We start from the raw sequence: 25,299 nt of genomic DNA, 5'->3' as shown, positions 1-25,299 counted from the left end.
GTGATAGGGATCATTTAGCTCACACTGTCCTGTGTCTGAATGAATGGCAGGAGTTATGTGCGTAGAGATTTTTTCCGCTACTTTTGCCTCAAATCAGTTCAGCTTCCGTTCTGCAACGTGGAATGGATTAGCAGAATCTGATGATGTTGCGTAAAGGATAAAATCATTTTCAAGGCTCTATTTCAAGTCTGTTAACAAAGGAGGCAATTGATACTACAAAAAAATCAATTTTGCTTTCTCTGGCCAGGGAAAAGCAATGCTAGTGCATAATGGTTACTAAAAGTGAGTGCTGTGAAACAAAAAAACAATAAATACGTTGCCCCCTGGGTGCTCGAGTATATGTTCATATTGTAATCAGCAAGGATATGTTCGCCATAAGTGATGCTTTTGCACAAGGCTAGTCTTCAGAAGTCTACAACAGTAGTGATGCATGCTGGGAGTTGTAGTTGTAGTATCTATCTTGGTCTCAGTGCTTCAGGCCTGTAGGTTTGTAGTGATTGTTACGTGACAGAAATCACGTGCGCTCAACTCGGCTATCTCTCACATGCACTGCAGTGACCAGCGTTTATACACTACACGCTACAGTGTCTCTCACACACTGTCTCTCACACACAGTGTCACACACACACACAGTGTCACACGCAGTGTCGCACGCACGCACGCACGCACGCACGCACGCACGCACGCACGCACGCACGCACGCACGCACGCACGCACGCACGCACGCACGCACGCACGCACGCGCGCACGCACACACACACACACACACACACACACACACACACACACACACTATTCTCCCCCGCCACAGACACACACACACACTATTCTCCCCCCGCCTCAGACCCAACACAGCCACGGCTATTTCTGTTCCACAGACTGATAGCTCCTCCTGAAGATCATTGATTTTACGGGAAGCCCTGTTTACAGGCTGAGTGCCATCGACCTGAGGTGACTTTTTGCCTCCTGAAGTAGGAACAGAACTGGAGCACCCTTATGTCTGCATTATAGACCCCGGAGAGAGAGGGTGGACAGGATGTTTACAACACACAGGGAGCAAACATGCAAGGGCTAATTGGACACTTCTGATTTACAGCGTTAGGAATCAGAAATGATAACCATTCTCTGTCCATAATGTACTTACCATGGGCTTATTGTCAATAATGTATGGCTTGGGATGACGATGCCAGTCAGTAAAGGACAAGTGCTCTTAGCGTGAGAGTCTTTTGGAACAGGTGAGGAGGTTGCAGTCGAATGAGGAAGCAATGTATCATGTCTGTAACCAGGTTAGTAGCCCACAGGCAGATTATGTACAGCAGAAATCAGTACAAACACACAATCACATGACACTGGTGTGTGACTGTGAAAAGGGCCTCGCCATAACAGCCCAGTGTTTGAACCAGAAAACACAGGCAGTAACATGGACTTAAACTAAGGAGTTTGATGCATACATGGGTACCGTTATTATTGGTGATTAATTGGGATGAACCTCGGAGATAAACCCTGGCCTCATTCCGCCCGAGGACTACAATGGTTCCCCCCATCAATGAGCATGTCCCCTGTGCAACATCAAAGGCCTTCCCCTGCTTTATCAATAAGAACCCTTCCTTCCCACATCTTCCTGTAACTTGCTTAGCATTTATGCCATTGATTTTCCAATAAGCACCCCTTACCCTGCGGTGGCTGGCCCAGGCTCTGTGATGGCTCAGACAACACATGTAGACAGGCAGCATGTACTGGAGTAGGACAATAGAAAGAAGGGTTCTGGTTCTGGTGTGTTGCGTGGGGGTACGGTGAGGGGGGGGGGGGGGGGGGGGGGGCTGTGGGTACTGTCCCCTCAGCATCAGGATGGCTGTAGGTGACGGTAGGGGTGGGTAGGCCCCCGTCACGCTGTCGGCCGCTCGGATTCTCTGTCCGGGGCCGGGCCGGAGCTAATTCCCCAGGAGACCCTTGAGAGAAGGTTTCTCTGGAGGCAAGGCCAGGCCTTCAGGCAGGTGATTGGGCATGCTTATAATCAGATGCCTCCTTAGCCTTTAATTCCTCCCTTACCCGGCCAGTAAATCCCACCTAATGAAAGGACCCATAAATAAAAACTTATCTCATTTTCCATCCCTCGCAAATGACATCCAGACCCACTTTCTGACAGGGTTCATTATAGAACCTGTATGGGCCATTTCTTTTTCAGGAGGCTGAGCCTTATCTGCATTGTTAGGATGGAGGGAGGAGGGGTGGGGTATGGCATCTTATTCCTGTGTCAGAGGACAGAGACAGAGATGGCGGGGACTGCTGGGAAGAGTTTGGAGTTGTACGGTCAGGCTCTGTGCATGGGCAGGTTGTACGGTCAGGCTCTGTGCATGGGCATGTGTTGTACGGTCAGGCTCTGTGCATGGGCATGTGTTGTACGGTCAGGCTCTGTGCATGGGCATGTGTTGTACGGTCAGGCTCTGTGCATGGGCATGTGTTGTACGGTCAGGCTCTGTGCATGGGCATGGAGTTGTACGGTCAGGCTCTGTGCACACTGCATGGGCATGTGTTGTACGGTCAGGCTCTGTGCATGGGCATGTTGTACGGTCAGGCTCTGTGCAGGGCATGTTGTACGGTCAGGCTCTGTGCACACTGCATGGGCATGTGTTGTACGGTCAGGCTCTGTGCAGGGCATGTTGTACGGTCAGGCTCTGTGCAGGGCATGCGTTCTCAGGGCATGCGTTCCTTCAGAGAAGCTCAGGAATCCTGCCTTTTCTTCCCTCTGATTATCTCTCATTGTGAGTGGAGGCTTGTTTTGGCTGCATACAGGCTGCTTATTGTTAGCCCTGCATGCAGTGGGCCCACATTCAGAGCTGGAACACACAAGCACAGGCTATACAGCAGGCTCACTTTGTTGTGCTGCTAGTCACCATTGACGCCAGTATGCAAAAACAAAATGACAACGTATTTGCATTGTGCAGCATGTAGAAGAGCAGCAGTAGTGGTTACACTGGCGGGTATGATTCATCCCTTTGATTTGTGGTTATTAACACACTCAGCACACGGAGACACACCGGCCTCCTCGACTTCCCCTTCGCCTTCGACCGCGTCTCTCCGTCTGCCTTGTGGCCTTTGCTTATAGTGCCTCTGAAAGATTAGAGCTTTTCCTGCTTGAAACAGGTGTCACTGAGCCGGGCGGGCCTTCTAGAGACACACAGCGTTATATCAGCCGGCCCATCTGCGACTTGCCGACTCCAGACAATCCTATTGCTCATCAGTAACCACTGCAGGTTATTGAATTAGGCCATCTTGATTTTAAAGAGCAATCCCGTTTTCGGTAAGCAGTGGACAGGCAGAGCATGGCTCACAGGTCCGGCACCGATCAGGGGTCGTCGTCCTGTTCTCTTGACAGCCGCTAATTGCTTCAGGCATGTAGCAACGATGACGGGAACCAGTGGGTGCCGAACCTATACAGTACAGCGCACTGTTAGCCAGCCTTGTCTGCTGTTATCAGCCTGCAGAGAAGAGGACAGGGGGGGGGGGCTTAGAGGTCGCAGAGTGGGAACAGTCTGAGGGAGTGCTTGTATGTGTGTGTATATGTGGGTCCAGTGTTCCCAGGAGCGGTCGAGACAGGCACTGGAATCTGGAGGAGGGGCCGATGGAGCAGATTACAGGAAGGTGTGAATCTCCTCCGTGTTCAGACAGGACGTGTGGAGACTTTGACTGCGAGGCCATCTCATTAGAGATGTCACATTTTGAAACAGCGTCTATTCATTTGCTTCATCTTTAGTTTATCCAGGTGTTTAAAAGAATCCCTCTTTGTCTCGTTGACATGTGGCATTTTTTCTTTTTGTTCCATTACTCTTCCTGCCCTCAGTCCATTTGTGTGAAATGGCTGTTGAGCTCATAGCCTTCTCTTATTAATGGAGCAGATAATAAATACAGACCAGAAGGCCTTGTATCCCCTCACTCAATATGGAAACCGGCTCTAAATCATGTCTGTCTGTATAAAGCAATCCTGTTAATAAGCCAGCCAGACTAATATCTTTCATTCTGTATGCAAAGCAACACAGAGGTCATCTGGGTGAGCCTGTGTGGAGTGTAAACAATAAAAACGGATGGGCTGCAATGTGTACAGAGAAAACGGCTGTCGCTTTTCACCACCCAAAGTGCAGTGGTATGATATGAGAGAGGAATATTATTGTCTAGATGGTAAATGGATTATTTATATAGCATCTTTATCCAAAGCGCACAACATTCACCCATTCAAACAGCAACCATGGCACCTTCTCATTGTGCAGTTAGGGGTTCAGTATCTTGCTCAAGGACACTTGGACACTAACCCAGTGGGAGTGATGTCTGATTATGTATCAAAACATATACTAGCTAAGTAGCTACGTTATATTTTGTGTTCAATCTCACCATTATTCATGTTCTATTTCAGAAAGTCACATTTACCACTTAACCCATTTTGGGCGGGAACCCCTTTTGGTGCATTATGACATGCTTTAGCTATTGAAAAATAGCAGATCTACAAGCTCGAGCTTGTAGGTCTGCTATTTTTGAAAAATCGAAGAACGACTGAAACATAGCTTTTTCAGAAAACTGTCAGAATGTAGAAGACATTTTTAGAATCTGATCTCAGGTCAAAAGGGGTTAAACCTTATACACGTAGTAATCCGTGGTCCCACTGCATCTACAAGCCTACAACGCCATGCGTTATGTCACATTGTGAGATCTGCTATTTCTGCCAACATGCATATTGTTATAAATGCATATAGGATATACAGGTCTGAGGCTGCTGGGGGGTGTATGGTGAGAGCGCGCGCGTGTGTGTGTGTGTGTGTGTGTGTGTGTGTGTGTGTGTGTGTGTGTGTGTGTGTGTGTGTGTGTGTGTGTGTGTGTGTGTGTGTGTGTGTGTGTGTGTGTGTGTGTGTGTGTGTGTGTGTGTGTGTGTGTGTGTGTGTGTGTGTGTGTGTGTGTGTGTGCGCGCTCGCTCGCTCGCTCATCAGACATTCATGAAGAGGCAGACAGACATTATCAATCTCTCAGCCCTCAGTGTTTAATATAGAAGGGGGGGGGGGGGGGGGGTAGAGAGACTCTGTTCTGATCACCACTTGGAATTTGCATCCCTAAGTAAATAAGTAAATAAATCAAGTGCAAGCAGTGAATGTGCTAATCAAGCCGGGACATGGCGGGGAGCGTGGTGCCGGGAAACTTTCCTCATGTAATATTCAACGCGGGCAGGTTAAAGGGCAGGCCAGAGTTATTGGTTTCAGCCCGGTCGCCCCCTTTAATCAATGTTGGCTGCATCCCTTTAATAAAATTATTAGCTCAGCAGTATCTCGCACTATCATTTTATCTCCTCTGCGCTCTAAATTGCGGCCTGTGTCGGGCCTCTCTGATGCTCGGGGCACGGCCAGCTCCCGAAAGCTCAGCTCCCATTTATTATTTCAAAGGCGGAGGACGACCGGAGTGTTTGAAACCAGGCTGAGCGTAGAGGTTATTGGATGCCAGATCTAAACACAGCTGCAGTTAAGTCCCAACCCTGCTTGTGTATTTTGGGCTCATAGAAAATACTTGCTTTTTTTTCTTCCTTTAAGCTTTTTAGAGTGTATGCGCATATATATTAACGTGGCTGTATTCGTATACTATGTTGTATACACTCAGCTAGAATAGAATGGAAGGATGTTATTGGTGCATATTGTGACAGTGTTGAACTTTGCATTTGTTTTGTTCTTAGCTGGCGCAGAAATAGCAGTGGCGTTTTAATCAGTTCCCTTCACTAGTTCTTCCAGTTATGTAAATGTATCATGTGCTGATGGGTGGCTTCTCAGTGTCTAATTATCTCACAATGGATCTATTTTATCCATTAAGTTGGCCTGTTTCTCCTCTTTTCTGACTGGGAGTTAATTAAAAACGGATGTAGGATTTGCAGAATGTAAGATTAGGGGTGTTGTTTGGAAGGTGAAGATAAAAGATGGTACCTTCCTGAGATGGCAGGAAGATGAATCATGGATGGCTTATTAGTGCTTGTCTCAGGTATTGTGTTTAAGTACCTAATCTGGCATAATGAGCACTCTGTCATATTTCCAATTATATCTCAGACTCTTGTCTCTCACCCATTGGACAATAGTGTACATTAAATGTCTTCTTATAGTTTCTATACATAGGTGTTCCTTTCATGAAGCTATCTCTCATCCGATCTTTGTTTTGCAGCATTTGTGCAGGGGAGTATATAGCCACTTAGGATGTGAACAATAGTATGGAAAATGTGGAGTGTGCGTGTGCGTGTGTGTGTGTGTGTGTGTGTGTGTGCGTGCGTGTGTGCGTGCGTGCGTGCGTGCGTGCACGTGTGTGTGTGTGTGTGTGTGTGTGTGTGTGCGCGTGCGTCTGCGTGTGTGTGTGTGTGTGTGTGTGCACGCGGCCGTGCATGCATATGTGCACATGCATGCATGCGTGCGTGCGTGGGTGTGTTGCTTGTGTGTTGCATGTGTTGTCTCATTATGTACAACCATTATCGGTCCTAACCTCTTATCTCCCTTTGTGTGTCTCTCCAGGCCTGGATGCGATGAGCGCCTCATGTAGGCATCAGCATGGACAGCTGTGAGTCTCCCGTGGTTTCTGGGACAGACGATGGGCTCGGCTCCTCCACCACCTCCCAGCAGCAGCAACCACAACCCTGGAACGATCACTCTAACTCACAGGTCCCTTCCAGCAACCAGCCCCCTTCCCTGGACCCCCTGTCTCTCTCTGCTCCCTACCCCTCTCAACCCCAAAACCCCAGTACGCCCCATGACGCGCTGAGAGAGCCTCAGCTGCGGCAGTCCAACCAGACGTCGCCCCTGGTCGCCCACAGTGACAGCTCGGCCACGGGCCAGCTGTACCCGAGAAGAGAGGGGCGCGAAGAGGAGGAGCCAGAAGGAGTGAGCTGTGGAGAGGAGGAGGAATCAGAAGACTTGGATGAAATGGAGATCGACAGTTGTTTCCCGAGTCTGCAGCCATTTCCTGGGGTGCCCATGGCTCCCGGGGGAGGAGGCATGCCTACGCTTCTGCGGCAGCATGAGGCATCGCGGCGAAGGGCCACAGCTGAGAGTGGGAGTGAGGAGGGAGAGGAGGAAGAGGAAGAGGAAAGTAGTGATGTTGAGAACCTGGCTGGAGAGATCGTGTACCAGCCAGATGGTTCAGCCTATATTGTGGAGAGCCTCAGCCAGTTGATCCAAAGTGGTGGGGGTTCAGTACCCGGCCTGCTTCCCACAAACTCTCTCCCCAGCGGCGAGAAACCGGGGGAACCTGCTGGGACCTCATCGTCGGTCTACCCTCAGATCATCAACACGTTCCACATAGCCTCGTCCTTCGGGAAGTGGTTCGGCAACTCAGACCAAGGTTTCCCCAATACCTCAACCCTGGCAGGCCTCAGTCCTGTCCTGCACAGTTACCGTGTTTTTGATGTGCGACACAAAAGCAACAAGGATTACCTGAACAGCGACGGGTCTGCCAAGAAGTCCTGCGTATCCAAAGATGTTCCAAACAACGTGGATTTCTCCAAATTCGATGGGTTGGCCCTCTATGGCAAAGGAAAGCCCATTTTCATGTGTTTTCTCTGCAAGCTGTCCTTTGGCTACGCACGCTCCTTCGCCACTCACGCCGTCCACGACCACCGCATGACTCTGTGCGAGGACGAGCGGCGGCTGCTGGGGGACAAGCACGCATCCGCCATCATCCAGGGCATTGGGGAAGACAAAGAACCCCTCATCAGTTTCCTGGAACCAAAAAACAAGAGCTCTCCGACACCGCCCACCATGCTCCCTATGAACTCCGGCCAGAGCTTCTATGGCTCGTTCAGCGGAGTCCACCTGGAGGCTGGTGGCGGTAGTGGGGCCAACGAGGCCCATCTGATGAAAGACTTGGACTCTAGCCTCCATCAACAACAACAAGGCCTGCTGAGCTCTGTCCTCTCTCTGGGAGGCCAGGGCCTCCCTAAAGCATCCACCTTTACCTCAACCACAGGCCCTGCCAAAGACTCCAGTGCCCTGCCCAGACAGGGAGGGATAATAGAGGGGCCTGCTGGGAAAGAGGGGACTTGCAAGGGAGAGGACGGGGCGATGGACGGCCATGAGAACAAGGTACACCTGTTGAGCCTGATAGGTGGCTCGGAGGAAGAAGATGATCTCTTATTAGGGGAGGAAGAGGATGAGGTGGAGGAGGAAGGCACTGCGGTGGCCTGTGGTGGTAATAGTAGCAGTGGCGGAGGTGAAGTAGGGGAACCGGCTGTCTCAAACCAAAGCATTTCCAAATCTCCTTTATTAATGCCTAGTAGCGCTCTCCAGCCTTCTGCCTGCGCCTCTGCAGTCAGTTCCATGCTCCACAGCAAAGCCCCGGCTTCAACTTCATCCGTCAGGGAAGAGGTTTCGGCTGTAGACGGTGGGGGGAGGACCTCAGAGCTCCCTCTGAGCTTTAACTGCCAGGGGCCCTCTGTCCCCATGGCGATGGCGGCAGCCGACATCAGAGGGAACGAGGACGACGCAGCCGGCACCTCCTCCTCGCCTCTGGCCTCCAACGCTGCCGCTGACGAAAGTGCCAATCGAGATAGTGCCACAGCTCCAGAACCAAATGATTGCCCAGCAGAGGGAGAGGAGGACAACGGAGCCCTTCTGCACCACCACCACATGCACCACCATCTCCATCACCTCCACCCTTCACCTCACTCCCACGCTCTCCCGGGGGTCTCCTGCGACATGACAGGGCTGGGCGAGTGTTCACAGAACCACGGGCTCGGAGGCGGCGGAGGAAGTGGGGTGGAATGCCCCAAGTGTGACACCGTCCTGGGTTCGTCGCGTTCCCTGGGCGGCCACATGACCATGATGCACTCGCGCAACTCATGCAAGACACTCAAGTGTCCCAAGTGCAACTGGCATTACAAGTACCAGCAGACCCTGGAGGCCCATATGAAAGAGAAACACCCAGACTCTGGAGGCACCTGTTCGTACTGCACCAGCGGGCAGAGCCACCCTCGTCTGGCCCGTGGGGAAAGCTACACCTGTGGATATAAGCCCTTCCGGTGTGAGGTTTGTAGAGAAGTGGTCATATTTATTATACTGTACTCTTCTAAGGAAAGGAAAGGAAAGGAAAGGAAAGGAAAGTCATAGAACCATACATAGAACGTTATTGTTCATTGCTACTGACCAAATCATTCCTTGTTTTAAAATGCCCCCCCCCCCCGGTGTAATGATATTTAGTGTGTTGGATTACGGTATCTCAAGTCTCTGCAAATTGTTTTTCATACTAATATAATAAATTAATGGAATGGAAACAATGGCATTAAGCCATGATATGCTTTGGAAAATTAATTCATAGTTTGACATAATTTATATAACAAATTAATTAAAAAAATGTTCAATTAAAAATGTCTGACTTTTTCCTAGGTGTGTAACTACTCAACTACCACAAAGGGCAACCTGAGCATCCACATGCAGTCGGACAAGCACCTCAACAACATGCAGACGCTGCAGAACGGAGGCACCATCAACTCCGGTCAGGAGGTGCAGGTGTTCGGCCACGCGCCGGGAGGAGTGGTGGCCGTCCCATCGGTGGCCCAGGCCAGCAGCCACCACCCTCCCCACACCCACCCCCACCCCCACCACCACCACCACCACCCTCACCCTACGCAGTCCTCCACCCATATGGCGGGACCGTGCGGGGCCCCCTCACCCACCAAGCCAAAAAGCAAACCCACGTGGCGCTGTGAAGTGTGCGACTACGAGACCAACGTGGCACGGAACCTACGCATCCACATGACCAGCGAGAAGCACATGCACAACATGATGCTGCTCCAGCAGAACGTCACCCAGATGCAGCACAGCCGCCTGGGCCTGGGAGCCATGCCCTCGCCCTCCGAGGCCGAGCTCTACCAGTACTACTTGACCCAGAACATGAGCCTGCCTCCGGGTCTCAAGATCGACCCGGCCGGAGCTGAGGCCCAGTTCCTGATGGGAAGCTTCCACATGGATCCCAACATGGCGGCCCTGGCTCCAGCGCTAGGTGAGTTCAGAACACACAGTGAAAGAAAAGGTTAACCCATTTAGGCCTGACGTCAACATTTTAAAAAATGTCGTCTAAATCCTCCAGTTTTCTGAAATAAATATTTTCACGATTTAAAAAAAATAACAGACCTTCAAGCTCGTAGCGCGCCACTCGGTGGCGCGCTACGAGCTTGTAGATCTGCTATTTTTCAATAGCTAAATTATAACATAATGTTTAAAACACCAAAAGGGGTTCCCGCCCAAAATGTGTTAACTAATAAAATCACACTTGTGTGTGTGTGTGAGGTGAGGGGCGCCCAGATTTGGGGGGGGGCATGTTGATGTTCTCATGTCCGTGAAAAATGTATATATTTATTACAAGATATATTTATACAGGTATCAACGAGATGACGTATGGCGTTGTCATTACCCTAAACAAACAAATTAAAGTAAAACAAAATTAAACAAATATTAAATTCCATAGACTTTTGGCTGGGACAGGAAATGTATAATTAGGCTCTCAGCTAACATTTTGGGCGGGAACCCCTTTTGGTGTTTTAAACATTATGTTATAATTTAGCTATTGAAAAATAGCAGATCTACAAGCTTGTAGGTCTGCTATTTTTGAAAAATCGTTAAAATGTGCCTCAAATCTTTCAGAAAATTGTCATGATTTAGAAAACATTTCTTTTTTTTTTCGACGTCAGGCCTGAATGGGTTAAAGGTCCATAGACTTGGCTGGCCTGTGACGTGATTTCGGAAAGCCATGCATTGAAGCCCCTCAAAAAAGAGTTAACTTTCCTATTTAAACTCTACGTCATTGACCGGGGGGTCCACCAGGGGTCTGTACTTTCCCCCCTACTTTTTCCCCCCCTCTACACCAAATATTTTCCATGAAAATGGCAGATTTGAAAGCTCCCAAAACCCGTCATGCAGTGTGAACTTGTCGAGGTGCTATTTTCCCCCTGAAGGCTTGTCTATTATGACATAATGCCCAGAATAAGGACACCAGGGTTCAAGTGGTTAACACGGAGTGTAGTGGAGTACGTTTTGGCTTCATATACAGTAGTAGTAGTGCATCCCGTTTTTCCCCCTTCTCTGCAGAACCTTCAAAGTGCCTCAGGTCACCACAGAAACACACATACTGGAAGAGTGCAGTTCAGCGCGAGTTCACCAGGGTGGGAACTGCCTGCAGCTGTTTATTTAAAAATAAAACATTAAATACACAGTCAGATGTATGTTAATGGAAGAATAGTCTTTGAAAACAGAAAAGATACGTTTGAACCAAAACAATAGGTATTCTGTGTAATAATTATGTCCTAATTACCGGTACATGTTTTCCTGCAGTTCCTACGTAGCATGTATAAAACATCGCAGCAGTTGGGCAATGCATAACAGTGTTTTTTTAATTAAGCTAACAACACACAGGGGGTTGAATAGGAACACTGTAGTCGTGGCCTTCTTCTTGCACGCTGTTATCTATCACTCTGGCAGCTCTCTCTCTTTGGTTTGCCCTAAGGTATGCGTGCCCTACTGAACTTGACATCCTTCCCCCTTGCTAACGCATGGTGCTATTGAGACACAGATAGCGGGAAGTGAAAGAGAGATGTTTAAACTGAGAGCATTTTAGCGAGTAGGCTTAACCCAGAGACACTTTCCCAACTGCACAGACTGTGTGTTGTCCATGTGATAGTGATAGTTGACCGGGTTCTGTCTACTGCCTTGCTGGGCTGGTGTACAGTACAGTACAGTACAGTACAGTACAGTACAGTACAGTACAGTACAGTACAGTACAGTACAGGCCTTGTCTGTTGTTTTGTCTTCATACCTGCAGATATATGAGTCGATAGTGAAATCGATATACAGAAATCAGCCGTCATAAAACACACAAATCCACTGCTCTCGGTCTGCAATGATCTGCAATAACAGAATATACTGCCAACAATGTAACTATGGCTTTGTTCTGTTGATTGTTGATGGGCATAAAATACCTTTTAGTCCTGAAATGAGACACAGCAACAGCAACGGATTTACCATTTTAAAAACTGATGCACTCTTATTTTTTTTCTCTCTGTCTTGTTCTCTCTCTCTCTCTCTCTCTCTCTCTCTCTCCTTTTTTTTCCCACACACATTTCTTAACAGGACCTCTCAGTCTATGACACCATATCTGGGTCATTTTAGCTGGGAATTTCCCTTTGTGATATCTAATTTTGTTCACAAAAGCCTGGTGTGAGTGTGAGAGGGCCCGGGCTCAGCGCTGTGCTCTCCCGGCCTGGGCCCTGGGGCAGCCATAGGGCTCCCTCTGAACACCACAGCCTTTTTATGTCATTATTCCCAAACTGCCGCTGAACTCCGCCACTGGAGTTCTCCGCTCCCCCCCCGCCCCCGCCCACCCCCTTCCCAACTTTGTAATTGAGGCTATAAATTTTATCTTGGTCAAAGAAGGAAGGATGGAGGACCCAGCATGGGTAATTCAGCAGCATAGCTGAGTGTTTGGCGTGCCAGTTACAACCCCACAGTTTGTACAGACTTGTCTCTAACTGTCGCCAGTTCAAAGACGAGAACAAGAATTGATTGCTGTGACTAATTCTTTTTTTTTCCAACCCCTCTTCTGCCATCTGGTTCATTTTCCTGCGAGGCTCGCTTTAATAAGCATGTTACAGGGTGGCAATGATGAGACATTAGTCTAGGCCCGTAAACTACAGTGTTGTCATGCACTATCACACACTTGCTCTGACCCACCGCCACGCACGCACATTTTGATAGTGAGCGTGAAGCATGCAGCATGCACTTGCACACGTGCGCACGCACACAGACACACACACGCGCACGCACACGCACACGCACACGCACACGCACACAAAGATGCCGAAGCCCAAACTGCTCCCGGTGGCCTCTAACTTCGATGTGTGAATGTTAAGTGCTTTGGATAAAAGCGCTGTTGAAATGCAGTCCATTTACCATTTATTCCTCATCACTGTAGATGTTTGACTTTTGAACACGAGATGACAAATCCTGACCTCACATGATCTCATCTTGATAATCCTCACACCCGCGACTCAGAGAGCGGGGGAGAGAAAGAGAGAGAAAAGAGAGGGGGGGAGAAAGAGAGAGAAAAGAGAGGGGAAAGAACCTTTTAGCCATTGTGTGGTTTACTTTGTTGTGTAACACACTTCCTTCCAGGTGTAGCCCTCTGCAAATCCAGTGAAGCCAGCCAGCCGCTTATCTTTTGGATGTTGAATTAAGCCCAACTGACTGAGCCTGTGTGTATAAAGGCTCAGACTTGGGAGGCCGCTCGTATCCAAAGTTTCCAAGATTCCCCAATGATGTCTGTTTATATCAACCTATAATGTTATTTGAAAGTGAAAATATTTCCAGGCCCGACATCCCTCGCCTTTGTCTAAACATCGATACGGACTGACAGAAATACAGTCACAATATTATAGTTTGAATGTAAAAAGAGCTTGCCTACATCAAAACACATGCATGTAGGTCCGCAAACCACAAGAAAAACTGAACGCTAGTATAACGTTTAGTTGTGCAGCAGAAGGTGGACGAGAAAAAGGTCTGTCTGTGTTGGATCACTGATTCTGCCGAGGAAGCGAGCATAAGAAGAGCCACGTAGCACGGTGGAGAGGAGAGGACAGATGTAAGGTGTGAAAAAAGATGGGCCTGTGTGTGTGTGTGTGTGTGTGTGTGTGCGTGCGTGCGTGCGTGCGTGCGTGCGTGCGTGCGTGCGTGCGTGCGTGCGTGCGTGCGTGCGTGCGTGCGTGCGTGCGTGCGTGCGTGCGCGCGTGCGCGCGTGCGCGCGCGCGCACGTGCACGCACGGGGGGGTTCTGAGATTAGGTGAGGTGGTGGGAGGAGGAGGGGAGCCGTGGCTGGAGAGCTGCGTCTGTGAGTGATTTCAGGGGGCTTCTCAAAGGTCTCTCTCTGCTGGCTATAAAAACTCAGGTAATGGAGAAAAGTCCAAGTGCAGGCCGCATACTGCAGCAATAAATAAAAAGGGGCTGCTGGAATTAATTTAGTGTAAAGCCAGGCGGGGTCAAGCCAGCGTGCTCAGTCTGGGCAGTGATAGATTAAAGATCAGCAAGCGAAGGCAAAAAAACTCCCTGGCCACTCTTACCTCATTTTTTGGGTCTTTTTTCCCCCCCCTCCCCAGCCCAGTCTTCCCAGACTGTATAGATATTGGTTTTGCTGTTGGTGTCGTTGGATATGTGCCTGCTTCTTTTTTTTTTTCTTCTTCTTCCCATCATTCAGACTCTGTACTCAAGTACCAAGCAGGATTAATCTGCTAGGTGTCTCTATTGATTTAGAGGCAATCTGGAGAGAAAGAAGCAAAAAGAATCCAAACAGAGAAGTGGATTTTCATTTTTTTATTATTATTATTATTCAGTGAACAAGGGCACTGGATTTGATTTACAGTAATGTGTGCTTGGGAACTCTTTAGTTCTCCAGTAATGATAAAATAACTTTCTTTTTTCTGCACAGCTCATGGCCTCTGGAGTTGATTTAGTGTCAGACTGTGAAAGTGCACCAGTCCAAACAGGACAGCGTGTAAGTCCATACTTCGGTTGTGCGAGTTTCTTCTCCCTGTGAAAAAAAAGCCCAGGCTTTCTTCTTTCCCAGCTCAAAGGAAGGATAATCTTGATTTAATAAAATTAGGCACATAAATACACACATGCACATTATCCTCCGAGGGGTATTGGGCCTGGAAAGCAAATCCACTTTGACTGCGGAGACAAACACGGCTCTTTGTTGAAAGTTGAACCGCGCACCTTTCACTTTTCCCAGGACGTTTTCCTTGCTGAGAGAGGCTCAAACCGAGAGCTCCTCTGGAAAACCCCATGCTGCCACCCCCTCTGAGAAACTCTAAATAACTCCTTATGTCCAGGGAGGTTCTTGTAACACAAACTGAAATAGATTGATGGCAAGATAGAAGTAATCCGTGAAAGGTGGACTTTCATATCGGACCTTGTGAATTTTGAATATAACCGACTCAACATGTGGATGTAACCAACTAAAACACTGTCCACTTCTCTCTGCTATCCTCTCCACCCCCTCTCTGTGTGTCTGTCTGTCCACCCTTCCCCCTGCTCCCAGTAGGCGGGGAGATACCCATGGACGTGCGGCTGGGCGGTGGTCAGCTGGTGTCCGAGGAGCTGATGACCCTGGGCGAGAGCCTGTCCCAAACCAGCGACCCGTCCCTCAAGCTGTTCCAGTGCGCCGTCTGCAACCGGTTCACCACCGACAACCTGGACGTGCTGGGCATGCACATGGGCGCCGAGCGCGCGCTGCCCGAGGAGGAGTGGCGTGCCGTGGTGGGCGACTCGCACCAGTGCAAGCTGTGCCGCTACACCACCCAGCTCAAGGCCAACTTCCAGCTGCACTGCAAGACGGACAAGCACGTGCAGAAGTACCAGCTGGTGGCCCACATCAAGGAAGGGGGCAAGGGCAACGAGTGGCGCCTCAAGTGCGTGGCCATCGGCAACCCGGTGCACCTGAAGTGCAACGCCTGCGACTACTACACCAACAGCCTGGAGAAGCTGAGGATGCACACGGTGAACTCCCGCCACGAGGCCAGCCTGAAACTGTACAAGGTAAGCGATCTCCTTCTCCTCCACTCACTCCCACCTGCCCTCGTCTTATCTATTTACACATTGGACCTATTAAGACGTATTACAAGACGCAGTTTGTAATCGCAGAGGTATTAATGACCCAAAAACAAAATCACATTCTGCTCACACAGGATGCTACTGTATACTCATGCTTGTAACCATATCTTTGCCCTATTGTCTGGTACTATGATAACACATGTGGCTGTACAATGTTTGAGTCGTTATTAGCTAAATATGACATGGTCAGGTTGTCAGGCGAAAAAAAAAAGGAAAAGAAAGAAAAATCCTTAGAAGGTGCCTTTGACTGTGTCCTTCCTCACTTGATATTGCTCCGTAGCAGCAGCACGAAGCTTCCCAATGGTGACCCACACCACTAATGTAACTCCTCTCCCTCGGCAATGAATGATAGCTTTGTTGTCTAACCCTTGCCTTCCCAGCAGCCGTAGCAAAGCAGGGCCATGCCGCAGTCAGACAAGAACATGGCAGGTGAGGCGGCTTGGGCGGCTTTAGGGGTGAATCACTCGGATAGGGATGAAGAAGTGAGAGGAGACAGAGGTTTGGTGCTAATACTCCTCCGAGCGGGAACGGCTGAATCGTTCTCGACAGCCGTATTGATTTTTGCTGGACTTGGAGCTTCACCTTCTCCTCTAATCATTCCATAATAGCCAATGGATGAACACTCTCCGAACAAATGGCCATAAATCTAACGGGCCTGATTCCACTTAGGCACCTATCCTGTGTGTCTGTGGCCGCAGCCCCTCTGTGTTTAACCCAAACTGGCATAGCCACACACGTGCACGCACGCACGCACACACGCACACACACACACACCCACGCACGCACACGCACACACACACACACACACACACACACACACACACACACGCGCGCACGGATGGTTGATATAAACAAACACATACTCCCTGTAAACCTACACTCTGTACACACCCACAGATACTGACACACACCATACTGCAGTGCACTCTGGTCTCAGTGCTTGCAGCAGGGGCTGCTTTTATTTGCACGAAAGACTCCACTCCGTTTTCAAGTGTTTGGCTCTGAGAAAGTATTGGCAAAACAAACAATACATTATATTGCTTTTATAAGAGCATGACTTTGTTTTTTGTCTCTTGTCCTTTGCAGTGTAACAGTTTTTGGCAAATGGGCTATTAAAAGGTGCGTGAAAAATGTACCATATTATGCAGAGTGTTTTAATCACATTAAAAACAAGAGGTGAAGTGGTCCATTTCCAACCTCTAAAAGCGCCACCTCACCCCAGCTTTATGAATGATTCCTCGAATCCACTGATGGCTTTTTATTGCAGGCTTCCTGTCAGCAAGGCCTTTCTAATGGAAAAGAATAAAAAACCCCAACAGAGAGAAATTGTTTTTTTTCCAACACTCCATTAAGGGGGGAGGTGTGATGACGCTGTGCTCCCAAATTGACCCTCCTCGAGGGTCAGTGTGAGCAGGTCATCTTGGGGTTGGACTGGTGGTAATGCCATCATAGCCTGTGAGTGAGTATGTAGAGCAGCGAGGGGGGAACACCAAACACAGGGACATGCCCAGACAAACAAGCAGGGTATTTACAAAGACCTCTCGCATTCAAATATGCACTGCAATCTGTGAATGTGTTGAGGGTATCTTGTGAAAGCAAGAGGCCCTTAGGGTTCATTTACACGCCGTTGCACAACAGTGTCAAGCTGTCGCTCGACTGAAAAACCTGCTTTTGAAAGTCACTTCTTTTCCTCCAGCGTCAGCGATATGGTTGTGCACCGTGTGTATAAACCAGGCTGTAGCCGGGCCCGGTGGTGCAGCCCGCTCCGGCTCATCCTCCCTTTGGACCAAAGTGTCCGGCATCGGCCCGGCCCACATGCCGATGGCATTGTCTCACACTGGACTAAAATAGACCTCTGGCGTCCACTCTTTACCTCTAACACCTACAGGGTGGGGAGAGGATTGTTTTGTCTGAATGGACACGGAAAAGTTTATATTACAACTTCTTGTCTGCCTTCTCCCACCGCACTGTGAGACAAAATGGTAACAGACAGATGTGTGTTCTCTTTCTCCCTCTCTCTCCCTCTCTCTCTTTCTCCCTCTTTCTTTCTTTCTCTCTCTCTCTCTCTCTCTCCCTCTCCCTCTCCCTCTCCCTCTCCCTCTCCCCCTCCCTCCCTCCCTCCCTCCCTCCCTCTCTCTCTCTCTCTCTCTCTCTCTCTCTCTCTCTCTCCCTCTCTCTCTCTCTCTCCCTCCCTCCTTCTCTGTCTTTTTATCCTCAACTTTATTGGAGAGAGAGGAGCAGGCATATGTCATACCACTGCACAGGCGGTGGGGGGGATTAAATATGTACAACACATCCAGGCATGATCATTTTTCATGACTTAAGCCTCTTAAGATGGCTCCATACGTCTTAAAACCAATTGATCTCCGGAGTAAGAGAGAGTGCATCTGCCCAGAAATTACCTACTCTCTCTCTCCTCGCCCGCCAGAACGTTACCGGTCGTCATGAGCATGGCGTGCTCACCAGCTGACATGCACGCCATGCTCCTAAAAAACAAACAGAGACGTTTAAAAGTTTGACAAGAATTATTATTGCTTTCCACGATCCACAAAATGTGATTAGTGGATGATAACTACATGGTGGTTATGAGGCCTCTTGGCAGCGGTGCTGTCCCACTTGACAATGTCAGCGTCCTCGCGTCGCATTGGATTTACGGGCCTGGTAGATCAGCTGACAGGCGGAGCCCCACAAAGCGAGGCTGCCGGGCATGTTACTCGAGGGTGAAAAAAGTCAACCTTCGTTTATTCCTCCCCCAAAAGAGGTCTGATGCATATAGCAGAGAGTTTGTAACCTTCTTTGGGGGGGGAGAAAATAAATCATCGAGTCAGCATAAACAGGCCGTAAGATGTGGGAGATGCTTGGGACACTTCAACCCAAATCAAACTGGTTTGCATTAAACAGGGCCTTTGTGTGCACGACTCCGTATAAATTGGAGCCTGTAATTACTGGAATTAAAAAGGAAGGTTTAAACTGAGGCCTAAAGCTGGATGGGATAATTTGAGAGTTCTGTGGTATGTGGCCCATATTAGGGCTTTCTAAAAATATCACCCCCACCACCCCGTGTATTGGAATGTTCCAAAAAAGCTCCTCGGAAAGATCCAGCAAGTCGTCCTGACCGCACGGACCACCACACAGCGGGGGGTGATACTGTCTCCTCTTGAGTACTGAGCGCTCCGTTAAGAGACACCCAGTCTGAGCTCTGCTTTGCACTGCCAATGCAATAGCTGTGTAGTGGCTCTTAAGTGAACTTTCACCCACTGGCTATAGGATTTAGAGTGGTTCCAGTGATACCGTGATGGTCACCCATAAGCAAGAGCAGATGGGCTGAATTACAATAGGCACATGACCCCAAGCAAGTATCCATATATGCTTTTAGAAACTTTGGCTCTTCTGCTTTCCTCCGAGACTCCAGGCTGAGCTAGCCTGAACTCACCCGGCCTCCGCGCTCATTTCGCTGTTAGCACATGTCCTCATTCACTGTATGTTTGAATACGATACTGACAGTAGGCCTCGGGGCTTGGCTTGGCCATGTGTTAGTGCGGAGGTGAGACGAGAGAGGAGCTAATCCAGCTACCAGGCCCCGGCTACTCTGTCCAGACAGGATGGGTGTGGCCTCAGACAGACACAGGCACAGGCCCTTTGCTTCCAGTCAGGAGTTGGGGGGGGGGGGGGGGGGGGGGAAAGGGGTGGAGCATGAGGGGTTAGTTGGCTACCTTCCTTGTCTCGGGGGCCGGTGCGATCGGCGGTAATTGAGATTGATTGGATGTTATTTTTCCTCTTGCAAATGTAGTCCATTAGCTTGGCACATGCATAATCAGTTTAGAGCGCAGTTAGCCGAATGTAATCATGTTCCTCGGTGTCTGCTAGCACAAAATCCACTCCAGATGCCGCTTGGCCATGGAAAGAAAGAGAAGAGAAGTGCCGTCACTATCACAGGGGGAATCTCTACCCAAGAAAGCCCCGACACCCCTCCCTCAGTCCTGGTCCCGCTCTATTAGACATACGTACAACTGTACAAACCTCTCTCCATATATCTCTATCTCGCTCTCTCTCTCTCTCACTCTGTTTTGCTGCCCCCCCCCCCCCCTCCCTCTCTCTCCTTCCTTACCCATGAGAACAGGGCTTTAGATCATGTTCTCTGGTCTTAACTGTACTAACATAGTGTTGAGTGGAGCCCAGGGCTGGCCCACTAACTAGCACAAAGCATCTGTATTTTGGACACATTTCACTCCCCTTCTCAGTTTCCCCTGTGCTGCGATCCAGAGTGAATCACCGAGGGCCGAGGAGAGAAAATGTCTTCGCTCTACAGAGAGAGAAAATAATCCAGAGGAAAAAAAGGAATGTAACGGAGCAGAAAGCCAGCTGTAATGTAAATGAAGGGATTAGCGGTTACGTAGAAAGGAATTAAGGTGTTTCACTGATGATCACCAGAACTACTGGCTGCACACACTGGAATGCAAGCGCACGCACGCACGCACGCACGCACGCACGCACGCACGCACGCACGCACGCACGCACGCACGCACGCACGCACGCACGCACGCACGCACGCACGCACGCACGCACGCACGCACGGACACGCACGCACGGACACGCACGCACGGACACGCACGCACGCACGCACGCACGCACGCACGCACGCACGCACGCACGCACGCACGCACGCACGCACGCACGCACGCACGCACGCACGCACGCACGCACGCAGGCAGGCAGGCAGGCAGGCACGCACGCACGCACGCACGCACGCACGCACAAACACACGTTAATGATCATAATTATCAGGATTGATTCCATATCGTCCCATATACAGTAGTAGAGAGTTGCAGGACCCCCCCCCCCCCCACACACACACACACAAACAAGGAAAACGCAAACTATAGTATTGTATTTTCCAATAATCAGATAAAAGCTGGCGAGTCGTTAGGAGTCACACAGAAAGAGTCAACCCCCCCCATGGGATCAGCCTGTCACCCAGTCAGTACATGTACCACCAACCTATGGTTCCCTCTAGGACTACACACACACACACACACACACACACACACACACACACACACACACACACACACACACACACACACACACACACACACACACACACACACACACACACAAAGGCTCGCCCAGCCACCAGACAGACAGTACTGAAGAGGAGGGGGAGAGTGGAGGAAGATGGAGAGACAGACGCGGCGAGCGGAGGGGAGTGGGGGGGAGTGGGGGGGGGGTGGGTATAGTGGCAGGGTGGCGGGATATAGTGAGTGAGAGAGAGAGAGAGAGAGACGCTCGTTTGGACAGAGATACTCTGCTAATTATCAAGGCTGGCCTGTGATTGTTCAGTAATAGTGCTCAGTGGGAAAAGGTTGCAGCAGTTCCAGGAAGAGCTGAGCTCTGATTTACTGGTACTACCGCTCTAATAAAGCTCTCGCTGCACATCCTGGGAGACGGCCCATTCACACGCGCAGGCGTGTGCACGTGCTCATACACACGCACGTGCAAGCACCCACACACACACACACACACACACACACACACACCCACCCACACACACACTGCGTTCCCTGTCGCTGAAGTGCTGAAAGATTACAACACACGGACGATAGAAACCTCCGTGTTAATTAAGCCATTTGTGTCTGTACAGTTTAAGCGGAGGTACAAATGTAATGAAAACCATGAGTTAAATGAACACTCAGGACTTTTACAGAGTATGGCTCAGTGTGAATTGTGTCACGTTCTTAGTGCTTAACGTGACACGTAACGCTGTGCGAGTGTGTGGTATAGCGAGGACATAAGGTCACGCCGAGGGAGTGTTTAAAATCAGCGGTGGCCCCACATGTGTGTCGTCACTCACACTGAACTTGAAAACTTTTGCTCACTGCATCTCGGTGTCTGTCTGTCACTGAACCTGGGCCTCCAGACCCCAAAACAAACCCCCGCTCTGCATGGTCGGGGGGGGCGGACTGCAATGGTGGGGGAGGAGGAGGGGGGGGGGGCCGTAGTAGAGGACGGGGGATCGGAGTGGATTGGAGAAAGGAGCTGTCAGGCACGGTGACGGGTCGGCCTCCGGGGCTCAGCGTTTGGCAGCGTGCGAGAATTTCACAAGTTCCTCCAGCTCCCACCTCCAAGAAGGAGACAGGGAGAAGGCCAGGCTTTGACCCGTGGCCCCGCTGCTGCTGCTGCTGCTGCTGCTGCTGCTGCTGCTGGTTCTGCTGAGGATTGGGAGTGCAACTGCCCCTCTGTGGGTGTTATGGGGGTCTGCACAGTCAGGGAGGAGGAAATAAAAGAGAGAGAGAGGGGGGGGGCCGGGGGAGGAGGAGGAGGTACACATACATACACGGGACTGGCTGGTCTCTCCAGCGCTTTTCACCAGCTGCTTACCATAATGGCCAGAGTTAGAATGAGTACAGTACTCACAGCTAGAAGGTCCTGGGTTCGATTCCCGCTGGGGACACTGTGGGCGCTGGAGGTGGGGTTGGCGAAAGGGCCTTTCTGTGTGGAGTTTGCATGTTCTCCCCGTGTCCCCTAGGGTAGGTACCCTCACAAAAACATGCAGTAATCCTGGTCTTTAAAACTACCTCCCCCTGGCCAGCCGGGGCGCCTGATGGAGGGGAAAGGAACTGGTTGGAATAACGTGTTCCTTCCACGCGCTACGTCCGACCAGGGAAATTCCCCCCTGTCAGGTGAAAAGAAGCAGCTTGGACTCCTCATGCATAGAAGGAGGCATGAGGTCAGTCCGTTGCCCCCCCCCCCCCCCAGGTTGGCAGAGGAAGTGTAGCGCCCAGGATTACATTAGATAATTGGCACTGGGTGAAAAAACTGGGTTGCAAAATCGTGGGATAAAAATTATTAAAAAATAAAAACAAAATGAGTACAGTGTGATGTGGGGTTATCAGTGCATTAAACCAAATCTATACTTTGTCATGACACAGAAACTTCTGGGCTCGATCTACAAGCCCATATACAACTCCTTGCGGATGCGAAGCTGTGTGAGCTTGTAGATCAGCTATTTTCGGCGCACAACGGAGCATAAATTCATGGGCATTTCAGATCAGACTGTCTAGTCTCTCTCCTGGGTCTGTTTGTGGTGAGGATAGAACTGTGTTCTCTGTTTCCCATCATCACACAGAACCACTTCTGTGGGAGGGGGGGGGGGGGGGGGGTCCAGAGGGGGTGGGATGTTTTTTTTAGTTTTTTTTTTAACAAGGTGAGATAGGAGTTAGAGTTCCTTGGTTATTGTGTTAATGGCTGTTTGTTTTGACTTGAGCCTTCCTCTTTTGGGCAACCGGACAAGAGCAAGGGAGCACGCTCCGGCTGGCGCGCGAGGAAGCTGTTGATCCTGTTATCTCCTGCCAGATCAGCAGAAAAAAAGGCAGATTGGCGTTCGTGGGGCGGAGGAGGAGGAAGCGAGGGCATAGCTGGGAGTGAGGGCCTGGGGGTTTGGAGGGGCACAGGGGGCGGGGGGGGGGGGCTGAGAGGAGTTCAACTCAGTTTGCTGGGTGCAGTCACTACAGGCAGAGATGTAGCGTGTAGATATACAGTCCTAAGCCCCCCACCCCCCCCCCACCCCCCACCCTTTAGCAGACAGAGCCGTTACTCAGACACCCCTATCATACACCCCAGACCCGCACCCTCCACTCTTCCATTCTGCCCCCCACCACCCCCCGAAACCTCCACCACCTCCCGCCAACCCTTCCCCGCGCTTTGTCTCCTCGAAAATGAATAAACAAGGCAAATAACCCATCACCCACAAAACAAACCAGCATGTATAGCAAACCAGTGGGTGGTCTTGTATGGGGCTCTGCTTAAGGTTAAATATCGTTAATCCAACTAGGCTGGAAAACTAAACATTCTCCTCGGCCAAATTCTCTTTCTGAACCCCCCCACCCCACCCCACCACCAACTCTCCACTCTCTCTCTCCAGTCGGCTATGCTATCTCACCTCATTCCTCTTCAGCTTGCCACTTTCGGGGGTCCTTGTTTTTATTAATAGACTAATTTCATTGTTCATTTACTCAAGAGTTCTGGTGTTCATAAAACCATAAAAAGTGGAGAAAATAATGTGTGTTTTTATTATTATTATGACAGTCATTAGGCTGAAATGTGTTAACTTGAGGATGGGTGGTGTATTGAAGAAATTCAATCTTGAACATATACCACTACATCCAGTGCTTACTGATGAGAAGGCCTCTAGTGTCTGTGTAATCAGTGTTTCACTCCAGCACTGCCAGCCCCTATCTTGTACAGATGATATTGCAGACCTATCAGCCATGGTCCTATCTCCTAACCACTCCTACACATCACATCCCCCGTCCCAGAGACACCAGAGAGATTACATCCCTTGGTCTGCCTGGTCTTCAAAAAGGCCAAATGGGATTTCCATGTAATCGGCAGCCTCTATGATTTGCTGTGAACTTTGCATGCATTTGTTAGTCAAACTACAGTGAAATTAGTTTCCAGTTGGACTGACTGACTGACTGACTGACTGCGTGTGACACGGGTTGATCGCAGCCTCTCTCCGGGGTCTGTCAGTCCACCAGTCAATACAACCTATGGCCATGGGAACCTGAGAGAGTAACCGTGTGGATTGGCAGGTAAACGCTACTTTGATGAGGCCAGACGGGCGCTCCCGTGGATCTATGTGGCTCCTAAGCTGAAGGGATGAAGAGAAGAGAGGCAGGCAGGCTTAGCGGCTCAGTGCCATCAATACATCAGTGGCTTAGCCACCAGATTAATGGCCTGCAAGTGGTCAGGGCCACAAAACTACTCTGCTTGCTTTCAGGTCTGTGTTTAGTGAGCTGTAGACAGGCAGGTTAGGGTGTAGAGACGGAGGAGATATGGGAGATCTTAGGCACACGGATGAGCACACAGGGACCTTTATTCTATTTGGGTTTGGTCTACAGAGTACAGTCAGGGGACTACTACAGTTCTGGTGAGTGACAGAATCGTGGCCCATGCAGCCTGTTTGGATTTGACTCCTGTCCTGGCTGTTACCATGTAACATAATGTGATTGTATATCCACTCCACTATATCTAGAATTGAGAACATTGAATTTTCTTAAGCGTAACCTATAATTATGTTCAACAGCCTTTTGTCTAATAGCTCAGCGTGTGGGGTTTCTTCTCCTTTGGTGGAAGGTAGAGTAGAGTTAGATAATTAAACAATTCAGAACAGGTCTGTGGAGAGACCTGTTGCAAAGTGTGCTGGGACAGAATAGCCCACCCTTCCTGAACTTCATGCCACTGACTCAATGTCCGTCCATGTTTGGCAAAATTGCTATATGCTGGACCGGGAGGGTTCAGACTGGGAGCTGTAAATCTATCACTGTTATGAGGACAACGTTTTCTCCAGATGTAGACGAAAAGATTTCATCCTTTTGTAATTAAGCGGTGCAGCCCAGGGTGTCATATGGCTTTTATTGGGGCCTCTGGAAAAAAAAAACATTTTACACCTTGTTTTCTCATCATTCCTTTTGTTCGCGTGCACAAAGAGGGAGGAAATGGAAAGATGAAGCTCCAAAAAGTAAAAGGATAGAAAATGTCTTATTCGAATTCCTATATGGAGAGAGTACTAGGTATTGATTTAGGTGGAGCTGGCTATGGGGAAGCTTGGGAAGGCTGTGGGGGGGGGGGGGGGGGGGGG

The 25,299-nt window shown here is 49.8% G+C and overlaps 1 protein-coding gene across 2 annotated transcripts in view; it reads left to right on the top strand.

Moving 5' to 3' along the window:
• zfhx3b (zinc finger homeobox 3b) overlaps positions 1 to 25,299 on the top strand; it is a 208,202-nt gene that overhangs the window by 71,040 nt on the left and 111,863 nt on the right. The window contains exons 2-4 of one of the 2 annotated variants that reach the window (XM_079496881.1): positions 6,525 to 9,032; positions 9,390 to 10,005; positions 15,091 to 15,584. In XM_079496881.1, the coding sequence (XP_079353007.1) occupies positions 6,561 to 9,032; positions 9,390 to 10,005; positions 15,091 to 15,584 (3,582 nt within the window). In that variant the 5' untranslated portion in view covers positions 6,525 to 6,560. Of the gene's footprint in view, positions 1 to 6,524; positions 9,033 to 9,389; positions 10,006 to 15,087; positions 15,585 to 25,299 lie in introns of both variants that reach the window. The other variant, XM_079496880.1, reaches the window with a different exon arrangement.

The sequence above is a fragment of the Electrona antarctica genome, assembly GCF_951216825.1.
Source record: "Electrona antarctica genome assembly, chromosome: 3".
NCBI classification, from domain to species: Eukaryota; Metazoa; Chordata; class Actinopteri; order Myctophiformes; family Myctophidae; genus Electrona; species Electrona antarctica.
This window is presented reverse-complemented; position numbering and strand designations above follow the sequence as displayed.